This window comes from Meleagris gallopavo, chromosome 1 (assembly GCF_000146605.3).
Source record: "Meleagris gallopavo isolate NT-WF06-2002-E0010 breed Aviagen turkey brand Nicholas breeding stock chromosome 1, Turkey_5.1, whole genome shotgun sequence".
Taxonomy (NCBI): Eukaryota; Metazoa; Chordata; class Aves; order Galliformes; family Phasianidae; genus Meleagris; species Meleagris gallopavo.
In genome coordinates this window covers 140,409,334-140,421,715 of record NC_015011.2, presented here as the reverse complement: position 1 = coordinate 140,421,715, position 12,382 = coordinate 140,409,334, and the positions used below count along the sequence as shown (strand labels likewise).

The following is a 12,382-nucleotide window of genomic DNA, read 5'->3' as shown; positions in this document are numbered from 1 at the left end:
TTTTTCCTTTTCCTGCTCTCTGCTCGCTGTAAAGTACTGCTATTTCTTTGCACCTGTAAGCATAGAAATTGGTTGGAGGTAAGAACTGAAACTTTCAGTCTACTTTTAGGTCATCTTTACTCTCTTCAAACGCCTCTGCTCTCTCTTTGTAATGTTGTGCCCAAGAGATGGGATCAGTAGTTCTGAGTGTGCAAAGTTTCTTTTTTGTATAGGATATGGAAGTGAAAGGTGGCCAATGAAAACGAGCTCATTAACTTGAGGAACACGTATACACTGAATCTTTTTCTGTTCTCTGAGACCCTCTGTAACAGATACAAAAATAAAACTGGAAAGAAAAAAAAATCTAAATTATCTTGGAATGTGCTGGGGCTCTGTTTCTGCTTGGATGTTGAGGTTCTCTTCTGATGGTCCATAAGGGTGAAGCCATATGGGACGTATATGCTGAAGTCATGCTGATTTTTTTTACTTAGGACTTAGCCATGCTCTGCATCAAAATCCAGGAGCTGGAAAACGTTTATCTGCAGGGTCTGTGTAGATGTTATAGATGGCATACATGGATATTTCTGTCTGTAGTGCTCTTATGTTGGCGTTCTGTGCTAATAGCAGCCTGTAGGTGCAAGTGTAGAAGGAACAACTTAGGCATTAAGTTGTCTGAGCTTTCACTTTGGCATGTCTTTGGAATAAGCATAATTAATATTGCCCAGATGAATCCAAATCCATACTGTCTGCTTCACTGAAACAAAAATTGGTTTTCATCTAATTAAATTGAAAGATTCTGAATATGTCAGTAAAAAAGCAGGTGGAATGTTGAATGTTACCATTGTCATTAGATGTTTTTCCTCTAATACCACATTTTGTTTGTTCAGTTTCAGTGCGGCCATCCATAGTGAATAGGCAGTGAGTGTTTTTTCTGCTGTTCTCGGAAGCTGATGCTCTCCTGTCTAGGGGTAGACTGACTCACTGATCTGAATCTTCTTGGAAATCTCTTGAAAATCAGTGAGGTTGCAAGCTGATAAACTAGATGAGAAATTCACAGGCAGCAGCTACGTGTTTACGTAACTGAATAGGGGAGTAAATAAAGGAGCTCTGAAAGATGCAGCTGTTTTTTGCAGGGATTTGTAGTGTATATGTCTAATGCTGCAATAAGTAGGTCTTCAAAGATACTTCGTTTGGTTATATTCCTTTTAAATCTTGCATGTGTTTATAAAATTTGCATCACTTTTTTTTTTTCACTGGTATGTGTTGGTGTGGCATAATGCTTAACCTTTAAAGTCTGTCTGTGTTCTGGTGTGTACAAGAAAAATCAAATGAAAAATTTCCCAAAGCTGTGATCCTATCACAAAACAAACGCTTTTTTGTCTGCTTACATCAGTTCACAAATCTACTTAGCATATTTAAGAATGTTTTTTAGCCTGTACCACAAACTTGATAGAGATGTTTCAATTCAAATAAACGTTCAATTTTCAGTGGGAAAACTTTCCTTTAGATTGCTTTCTATTCTTGTATTTTTAGTTACTTTAATAGCAAAAAATTAAACAGTTGAAGCACTAGTTCTACTGCTGCAAAACTTTGCAATCAGTGGCATGCAGTATCCATGTTTATGTCTGTTAAAATAACTACAGTCCCTCATCAACCACAGATCCGCAGAGTGAAAGTGGCTGCATTTTGTGATTCAGAAGTGTAATACAGGATTCAGATACGTGGGGATCAGGAAGGTGTAGCATAAGTGAGGGTTTGATAGAGGTTTATTATCAGGTTCAATGTGTCATAAAATTTCAGGGGAACATGGATGGTGCAAAGTACTTTTAAGGTTTTCATGGCCACTTAATAAGATTAGTAATTGACATACTGAATTGGGCTCAACAGCAACAGTGATATCTTGTCTCACCATGTTCATCACCAGATGTTCTTGGAAGACATATAAGAATATTTGTAGAGCTTATTTGCTCCTCGTGTATAATCTCTTCAAGTCATTTCAAATGTGAAGATTAACTCTGAAAAATGATTTGCTTCTTAAATTATCAATTTGTTCCAGCATTGCAGCTTGAAGGCAGCTTTGTATGCCTCTGCTACAGAAGATGCAGGGGAAAACCTTTATCCCAACCAAAGTCGTTTGCAGTAGGTTAATGTGTTACCTGTTTTTTTGCTTTATGAAATGGAGGTACTAACAAAACCAACCTCTTGTATATGTTATGGAGCTAGAATTTCAAATAAGAACCAAGTGTAATGACTTGCACCTGGAATAGCTGCAAATCTGCAGCTTAATTGTGCCCTGTACAGCATGGCTAGGCAAGTCAGATTCAGTTGTTGCTACTGCTGTTCATAGCTCTGCTAGAGACTGAAAACTTGCAAATTGTGGTTTTGAAAGGGGCTTTTTTAAAACTTTCTTCCGTTGTGTCACTATGAGTCAGTATTGTTATATGCTACCTAGCTTTGTATGTAGCTGATGGTGGGGATGATGCAGACCTCATTATTGTTTTATCAGCAAAGGCAGCACGTGTCACTTAATAGTTCTTTATTATTGGCTGAAGTCCTAGATGTGTGTGAAGTACCTAATGAGACCTTAGCAGGTATCTGTTAACACTAACAGTTTAGTAATCTTACAGACTGTAATCCTGGAATGCTTAATTGTAAAGAATGTTCAGCAGCTTGATAAGTTTTACAAAAACGTGTCTTGTTAAGTTTGTGAGATGTCTTCTTTTGGTTTGGCAGTGCCCAAGAGGTGGCTGTTGTCTCATGTTTTCGTGTGTGTCATTTACTAATTGAACTGTACAAATATATCTGGGAGCAATTAATGATGCTTTAAGGGTGGCTGCTGAATTCTAAATCTTTGAATAAATTGCTTTTGAGACTTATCTTCCAGCTAGCTAAAACTCCTTGTGACATGAAGATGCACATTCTTAATGCTTTTCTTGTGCAAAAGGAGAATTGAGCATGATGAGTATCTCTCAATTTAAAAGTATGGTTTTAGTGGGTTTTGTTGTTTGTTTTTTTGTTATTATATATATATATATATATATATATATATATATATATATATATATATATATTGATATATATATATATATTGATATATATACACACACACACTATTTGCAGCATGTTGGATAATATCTTACTGTCCCACGTTATTTTGTGTAAAGCTTTTGATGTAGTCCCATGCAACTTCCTTGTTTCTAAATGGGAGAGAGAAGGTTTTGTGGGATTTCACTGATAAGGAGTTGGCTGGATGGCCCCATCCAAAGGCTGGCAGTTGATGGCTCAATGTCCAGGCAGACATTAGTGACACGTGATGCCCTTCAGGGGTCCATACTGGGACTGTTTAATATTTTTATTGGTTATATGGATAGTAGGATTGAGTTTACCCTCAGAGAGTTTGCAGATGATACGAAGCTGTGTGGTGCAGTCAACGTTTTGGATTGAAAGGATGACATCCAGGAGGAGCTTGACAGGCTTGAAAGGTGGGCCTGTGTAAACTTCATGCAGCTGAACAAAGCCAAGTGCAAGGTCCCACACCTGAGGTGGAGCCATCCTAAACATAGGTACGGGCTGGTTGGCGAGTGGATGGAGAGCAGCATGGGAAGGAAAATGGAGATGCTTCAAGTAGTGTCGAGACACATGTATTTCTGAAGAGCAATTGGAAAGTTGGAGGATTAATAATGTTCATGTAATGTGTGAGCAGTCTTTTATTTTGTGTTATTGTCTTGAAGAAACTGGAAATGATCTAGTTCATTTTAGCTGCTTTCCTGGATGACTTGGGCTATTTTTAAAGAAAAAAATAATGGAACAGTTCATTCCTGTGCCTTCAGAGTGAGAGAGCTTTCAGATTTGATCTGTGTTTGTAGGGGCACTATAAAAACTGGTTCAATAAATAGAATGGTTTGGTGGTCATCGAGTAGGCCATCTATTTCCAACACACCTGCCTATGGATTTGTCTACTTTTATTTGCATTATGCTGTATATTTTGAAAGATGATGAAGTGTCAATATATAATTCACAGGATTGTGGACAACATGCCTGTGACCTGGTGCTATGATGTTGAAGATGGCCAGAGGTTCTGCAATCCAGGCTTTCCCATTGGCTGTTACATTACAGAAGATGGCCGTCCAAAAGATGCCTGTGTTATTAATGTACGTTTGAGTTTATTTTTTTTTAATATCCTCTTTTTACTGTTCTAAAGACTTATATCTGTGTCCTGTTTCTATGGTGAGTCCTCACTATCCTTGTTTCCCCTAAAACTGAATGTTTTGATATACGTGCAGGTACTACAACCTCTAAGTCTCACCTCAGCTTGTCTAAGAACTGTCTTCTCTGTTGTGTAGTAATACAGAAAGGCAATGAAGGACAACGTTTTTCTCCTGCATTCCATGTATTCTACACACTATCCACATTCTCTTTTTGAGCCTGTGTTGTCTAAACTTTGAAGGACTTGAATTTTACTTTACTGTGAAATAGAAGTGTTCCACAGAAACAGTTTTTTGCAGGCATATTTTTTTCTCTGCATGGGAACTAATAGTTTTTGAAGAAGTGCTTCTTTTAAAATGATGTGGACTAGTGGAAAAAGGCAATATATAAGAATACTGAGTGAAGCTTCTCTTCCATGTCAGATGGGTCCTTTTGGGTTAACTAGTGGAATTCCAGATAAATGCACTGTTAGTGTTAAGGAGATAAGAATGCATTAAGAAATGTAGAATGTCTTCAGGTTATCCCAGACCTTTTCTACAGAGAGGTGATGGCTAAGAAGCCAGGTCTTTTGTTTTATCAACCAGCTTCTAATTTTGTTTCTTTTCCTGCATAATGAATTGATTTCACAGACTCCATATAACTGGATAGTTGAAATATATCTGTGATCAAATATGTAATCTGGCAATATTTCTTAATCTTGTTTAAATATTTGTTTTTAATATAAGGGTAATAATTTTTTTCTATCATCTCAGGTGAAGTTCTGCTCTCAAACTGTAGTTCTGAGCTTTTGTTTTTTTAATGCAGTAAAGCAATTCACTGTCTTTGTATTCCCAGAATTGTGCGTGCATCTTGTTGGGAGAACTTTTTGACAAGAAAACTATGCAGTATAAAATTAAATTTTGTAAGGCTTTCAGGTATCTTTATCTTCTTGATTTTCTTAACTCTTTTTTATCATTTTAGTCAGAATTTCATGAAAAAGATACTTTTTATATCTTCAATCACGTTGACATAAAGATATATTATCATGTTGTGGAGAACGAAGCTCTGGGAGCAAGACTTGTTGCTGCTAAACTTGAACCAAAAAGGTCAGTATTAAGAAATAAGTTGTTGTTGAACAGTGATCCATCCCAGCACTCTTGCTTTGGTTTGGAGAAATCTTTTCAGGTATATGACGTGTACATTAGCCTTCCTCTTGATTGATGGAGGATTGATGCAGTCTTACTCTGTATTCTGTAGATCTTCGTGCACCATTTCCTACTTGTGCCAAAAAAGATAAAATGAAACTTGGAAGTAATGTATGTTAAGCGAAGCAACCCTAGTAGGGAATGTTCTGTATCATCATCAGTGCCAAAGGCAGGAGTAATTAGAGTGCAAGTTTTGATGAATTCAGGATCTTAATGCAGTGATATCACAAATATAGCCATCACTTGGTCTGGTGTCTGTGTGGCCTTTCCACAGCTGGTTTTATTATTACTGATGCTGCATTTTAGAGAGTATGTTCTTCTGTAGTTATGTTTTAGGAAATATATTTTTGTGTAAACAGTTTGTGTGTCCAGTTGTCCTCCATTTGTGACACGCTCTTTAGGAGCTCTGAAAGTTGAGGCATTAAGAAGTATAGGGAAGAGTTGTGGATGAAATTGATGCTTGTGTAAGATAAGCAAATGATATCTTAATGGTGGTATTAGTGATGCAGCTTTCATTCTGTGTTTTTTCTTCCTGCAGTTACAAGCATACTCATCCAGACAACCCTGATTGCTCAGGAGTGCCTATGGATATAAGCAATAAGGCTAATGGAGAAGTCAAAATTGCTTATACATACTCAGTATCTTTTCAGGTGAGTGCTAAGTTTTATCATGTTAGTTACTTCTTAAGATAAAATCTTTTGTGTTAACAATCAGAATTATAAAGATAGCTAAAATTATTTCAGAACAGTACGTTTGTGGTTTCAAAACTTAATTTAAACTGAAATGTGACTTGGGACCTAAATGCATGCCTTACAATTTTGCATATCTCCCCAAGCACCCTGAAAAATGCATATGCAGCTTTTAAAAGAATCACACTTTCTATGTCTGTCTCGACTGTCTGGCAGATTTTTTCTCACTCTAAGCTCCAACTCTGAGAAACTGTGCATTTTGGCAAATTTGTGCTGTAAGCAGTCCTACAGGAAAAGCTTTATTTTTTTCCCAAGATCTTCTTCCCATATACATCTGTAGGAAACTAAGCTGGTATTCTTCTCATTAGGATGAACAAGCAAGATGTACCTTTTAAAATGGAATTTCCTTAAAAAATAGTAATAATAAAATGTCCAAGTATTAGTCCAAGACCTGTATTGTTTCTCTTACACAAATGGCATGCCCAGCTCCATGTGTGTTTTACTGTCTTGTGCATAATGTTATGTGACATGCAGGTCTTCCTCTGAAATTCTGTCAGGTTAGTGGATCAGGTCAGCTCAGGAGGACAGGAATTGAGGGAGTATAAGTAGGAGAAAAATGTGATTCTGTCCTAGAATTATTGATAAGGATGAGAGACTTGTGGCTTGCCTTGAGATACGGTTTTACTGCCTCTGTGAACTAGATACTTGATCTTGGCTACTACGGATTGTAATCCATTGCTTTGGGGTTTTTTTAATCTTCAAAAACAGCTTTACTACAAAGCGCTTTTGCTTAACTTACTGAAATAACATCCTGTGAGAAAAACACGTGGCCGTTTGTATTCACTGATAGTGGTATTGATGGTTTGTTTAATAGTAACCTTCAGGTTGATTAGCACTGTTTATTCTTGTTTTCATGTTTACTGTGAAATGTAAAATAAAGAAGTGCTGTCTTTAGAAGTGTTTCTGATACATGAATATTTAGTCTGAATAAGTATCATCAGTTGAAAAACAGCAAGGAAAAACTTTCCTTCTGTTAACAACATAAATTTGTAGTGTTGTCTTCCCACCTGTCTTGCAGCTTTAGCTGACTGTAATTGGATTGGTAGTTGGTGCATGAAGCTGCGTGAAAGCAGGAGGTAACTTGGGCAGAGTTGTGTTTAAACAAGGGACCTTTAGGCTGAAGGCTGTTCATATAGCACAGCTTTGTCTCTGAATATGGAGTGTGTTGACTTGCATATGCTAGAAAATGTGTGTTTTCAATTAGTTCACTCGTAGTCTGAATCATGGGAATTAATAGAAAACTTCACGCTCTAAGAAGATAGAGGTCTTAATATTATTCAGAAAATGTTTTATTCTAGAGCCTATGGTCAACTCTTAAGTCTGTTTTTAAGTTGTTATTCTTAAGATATTACATTTAAGCCATTCCAAATTAAATTTCAGTTCATCTTGAGATTTAAGATAGCTTTGCAAGAATATAAACTCTTGAATTCAAGTTGGACTCTGATTGTGTCTGAAACTGATGTTTCTTCTTTCAGGAAGAAAAAAATATAAGATGGGCATCAAGATGGGATTATATTTTGGAATCCATGCCTCACACTCATATTCAGTGGTTTAGGTGAGAAGAAAGTTTGTCTTCAAGCACACTGTACCAAAATATTTTAACCTTGTGATGTGGATGGTGACTCGCTGCTGTTTTTCAATCATTGCAGCATTATGAATTCCTTGGTGATTGTCCTTTTTCTGTCTGGAATGGTTGCTATGATTATGTTGAGGACACTGCATAAAGACATTGCAAGATACAATCAGATGGATTCCACTGTAAGTCTGAAATGTACCTCCTCAAGTATATTTATAATGTAATTTCTTTCTACAAGAAGTTATTTTGTTACAGGCTACGCAAGTGTGATTTGCTGTATTAAAATAGATGGATTTCCTTTACAGGAAGATGCGCAGGAGGAATTTGGCTGGAAGCTGGTTCATGGTGATATCTTCAGGCCCCCGAGAAAAGGAATGCTGTTGTCTGTTTTCCTAGGCTCTGGGACGCAGATCTTAATCATGACTTTTGTTACACTGTGTAAGTAATAAAGTGGGAAGGAGTTGGTTCTGTAGAAACCATCTTTTCAGTGCTAATTGTGTGTAAAAATAGCAGCACGGTTTTGTCCGTGAATGTCTTAAGATTAGAAACAGCTGAGCTGATACTGTAGACATACAAATTTTTATCTTAAAGTCTTGGTACAATAAGTGGTGTACTGGCTTTAAGTCCAGCGTGTAATTAAGTTCTTAAATTGTGCATCTCCTTCATAGTTTTCGCTTGCCTGGGATTTTTGTCACCCGCTAACCGGGGAGCTCTAATGACCTGTGCTGTAGTTTTGTGGGTACTGCTTGGAACTCCAGCAGGTTATGTTGCTGCCAGATTCTACAAATGTAAGTAAAAGTTATTTAAAATGACAGGGCTTAAGTTCATTAAAGTAAATTATCGTCATAGAACTGACTTTTATTTTATGGTACAGTTTGTAGTTTCCCTCAGGGCAAGATGGAGAAATGTATTTATCTTAACAGAAAATAAGTATAGAATGCTGACACGATTAAACTGATTTTGATGTGATCATGCTTAGAGACCCCGAATTGCTTTTGCTGCTATGTACTTATGGAGTTATGGGGGAAATGATTTTTACTAATGCTAATTACTTCTGATGATTTTGTACTTATGTTTTCCTATGGCTGGAGGAATGCGGACCCTTAATTTAAAGCTTTTAGCTTTAGCTGTTGACATTGTTTGATAACTTTTTTTTTCCAATAATGAACTTCTGTTCTTGCCTGAGATTTTTGTCACTGTTTCTTAGCTAGTTCAATGTTTGGGAGAATAGTGCTTTCCAGACTGTGTGGGGTGAATTAGCAGTATTCTGTAGCTGCAGCATCCCAGTGATATTTGGACACCAGACAGTAAGTTAGTTGATACGGTTTCCTCCCCTTACCCTAACTAGCTATTGTTTCAAGGCCTGTCCACTGACCAAAGCTAGTTTGTACTTGGTTTATTTTATGTCTAAGTGCCATTCTCTATACACCTTGTGTTAATTACCTTACATGAGGTACAAGATTGTTTATGACTGAGTAAGCTGGTTTTTTTTGTGGTTTTTTTTTTGGACTGTTTGGACTATTATAATTCTGAAGATATAGTGCTAGAGAATCCATTTCTGATCTTGAACCTGGAAGTTAGCATTGGAGTTCTTCACTTTCTTCTGACCATTTTATAATTTTCCTGTGGGGCACCAACTCGATGCAGAGCCTTCCTTTTGAAGGGAGCTTTCCCACAGTAGCAGTGATGACATTTTTGAACTTCTCTTCAAACCAATTTTGTTTAAATAGAAGGAGACTTAACTACTACTACATTCAACAGCGTTTTTGGGTTTTTTATATCATGCTGGATGTTTTGTATTTTTAGAGATACTTTGAAGTTTTTGATGGTGACCTGAATTCTGTAGTTTTAGTGAAGGTGATAAGAATTATATTTCCTATTATATTTGTCATGAGTTCAGTTGATACTTGACAGTTTAACTGAATATTTAAGACAGTGTATGATTACTCCAGAGATATTCTTGTTACAATGAATGGTGGCCCATAGCCTGTGTAGAGCATTTCAACACAAATGTTTTTCCTTGCAGTGTGCCAACAAAGTACCGAGAGACTTAAACAGCAAAATACAACTGGAACAGTTATCCAATTTTAAAAGGTTTTTTTAATGCTGCATGTAAAAAGTGAAGCCTGAGTAGAAAAGAACTGGTTAATATTAATTACCAGTGCTGTGTTCTACCAAGATTTTTTGAAGGAACAGAAAAGTAATTAAAATCATTCCAACCATAATCACTGCTGAGTCTTTAAAATTAATAAATAAATAAATAGATGTGTCATTAGGGCACTGCTCAGCTGGAATTCCAGTGGGATATTTTCATTTGAAAGTATTCTGACTAGAATTTTTATCAGTGTAGTACAAACTCTTAAGGATTTTTTTTTTTTTTAATAAAGCTATCCTAGGTCTTTTGGTATCACCAGTGCTTAATGCCATTAAGATTTACAGGAAAGAGTGATGTTTTTTTAAGCATTCGTCCTAACTTGGAAAATTCTTAGACAAGAGTTATTTCAAGAAAGCAGCTTAGCTCTTGTTTCACATATTTATATGAATGTGTTTTTTTAATGAAACTGTGTTCAAAGGCTAGAAAACTTGAGGTTCTTGATCATAACAGGTTTAAACTGTTTTTTAAAGACTTAAAAGTACTTCAAATCTTCTTCCTTAGATAAAGTGGTCAGAGGCCCAGTTTATTTACTTGAATATTTTTCTCATGGATCTGAGAGTTTTCTTTGCTCTGAATCTTTGTGATCAAGCAATATGATGAGGGAGTTTGTTATTACCAAAGATTTATTTTACTGTTTGAAATTTGAGCATGATAGGACATTATTTGAGTATTTGCAAGCTAAGTGTAACAGCTAAATGGGCTGGAAAATTAATAGTTGTGAGCTTAATGCACGTTTTAATGACTGTCAAATGTTTTAATATAGCATTTGGAGGTGAGAAATGGAAAACAAATGTCCTGCTGACATCATTCCTTTGTCCTGGGTGAGTTGAGAATATAGCCATGATTAAAAGAATTAAATTGCTTCTCTGACATGCATAGCTAATATTCCAGCTTGAGCTGTACAAGTAAATCTTATTACGTTGTCCCTTTGTTCCAGAAGCTATAAGAACATGGAGGTGCATTTGATAAAGATAACTGTGTTAATGGCATGTCATACTTAGTTGTTCTTTATCTAAGTTTTATGTTTACCTTTGCCACGTGAAAAAACTGATTTAAGAAAGAGCAAAATTATGCTATTAAGTTTCAGACGTACTTTTTCAATGCTTTCTTTTCCTCTCTATTCTGTCTTTCTGACCACACTGTAGTTGATCTTACATGGTGTCATACACTGTATAACCACTGTGTTAAATTTTTCTACTTAATCACAGCAAGCAGTCTTACCCTGAAGCGTAGTTAAGACAAGCATATATTTGAAATTGCTTAGTTGGAATGTCAGCTCCTGCTGAAGTTCAATCCCACTGGATTACAAAAGAATTGCTAAGCTTGACCTCTTCATTTGGATATTTTTTGTGTCACTTGATTGTAGGAGATTTGCACTAAAATCCTTATATGGTTTTATTGTTTTGTTAAGACCTTTAAATATTAAGAAGTATTTCTATGCCCTAAGTGTGTGATGTATTTTTCAGAATCGTGTTTGCGGATTTTTTTATCATGAATCTCATTCTCTGGGGAGAAGGCTCTTCCGCAGCTATTCCGTTTGGTACTTTGGTTGCTATTTTGGCACTCTGGTTTTGCATATCTGTTCCACTGACCTTTATTGGTGCCTATTTTGGCTTTAAGAAAAATGTAAGTATTTCTTGATATACAGTGTTGTTGTTTTTTTAATATATATATGGCTATGACTGAGGTAGCACCTAATCTAGTTCACGTTGTCAACTCCAGTCCTGTTCTGTTTCTTTAAAACTGCACTGTGTACCTGATCTTGAAATTCCAAGACTTGGATATTAAGTTGTTGAGTCGTGGTGATATTTCTGAGCACTGATCAGGCTTATTGTTGTATTGGATTGAACAATTGTTCCAGGTAATGCAGCGTTCCAGGCATTCTTTATTTTAACTACTATTTCTCTCATTACCAGAAAATTCTGTTGACCCAGCCAAGTATAAAAGGAAGCAGCTTATGCATTTGTGGGTGTTTTGTTTTGTTTTCCCCTGTGTATTTTGATGCTGTTCTCTGTCTACAGAGTCTGAGACAAGAAGGGTATCATCTTCTGATCAAGTTGCGAGTTCTTGTGAAATCTCTTCACTTAAGTCTTCTGTAAATGATTATTGCTGCTTGGCAGACACCAGCTGAATTAACTGAGATTTCCTCCTAAACAGTTTTCTTAGTTACATGAGGGTTCTTTGTGACATGGGTGACCAAACCCTAAGCAGTGAAATCACTGGTTTTCTTTTGCTTGAAAAGTGGTTTACTGTGCCCCGCAAGCTTAAAGATCTGTAAGTTTGGCTAATATTTTTTCCCATCTATAGGCAACTTTCATTTCAGCTCTCTGTAGAGCTCATGGAATGCCTTCAGAAAAATATTTAATTATACTGGAAGGCTTTGTAGGTCAATTGTAGTTATCTTATTTTACTTAATTGAAAGTCAGTGGATTCTTTTCTCCTGCTAACCAGGTGGAAGTTCAAGCAAAAAAAAACCCTCTAAGTAAAAAAACAAAAACAAAAACAAAAACCTGTACAGAGACAGTTCCTTGAA

At 36.3% G+C, this 12,382-nt stretch overlaps 1 protein-coding gene across 1 annotated transcript in view; it reads left to right on the top strand.

Annotated features, from left to right (window-relative positions):
* TM9SF2 (transmembrane 9 superfamily member 2) overlaps positions 1 to 12,382 on the top strand; it is a gene marked incomplete at its 5' end in the record, with an annotated part of 22,927 nt that overhangs the window by 3,071 nt on the left and 7,474 nt on the right. Inside the window, 9 exons of the mRNA XM_019612044.1 lie at positions 4,001 to 4,130; positions 5,146 to 5,270; positions 5,908 to 6,019; positions 7,594 to 7,673; positions 7,768 to 7,876; positions 8,000 to 8,132; positions 8,363 to 8,482; positions 10,613 to 10,670; positions 11,316 to 11,475. Of these exons, the coding sequence (XP_019467589.1) occupies positions 4,001 to 4,130; positions 5,146 to 5,270; positions 5,908 to 6,019; positions 7,594 to 7,673; positions 7,768 to 7,876; positions 8,000 to 8,132; positions 8,363 to 8,482; positions 10,613 to 10,670; positions 11,316 to 11,475 (1,027 nt within the window). The remainder of the gene's footprint in view (positions 1 to 4,000; positions 4,131 to 5,145; positions 5,271 to 5,907; positions 6,020 to 7,593; positions 7,674 to 7,767; positions 7,877 to 7,999; positions 8,133 to 8,362; positions 8,483 to 10,612; positions 10,671 to 11,315; positions 11,476 to 12,382) is intronic.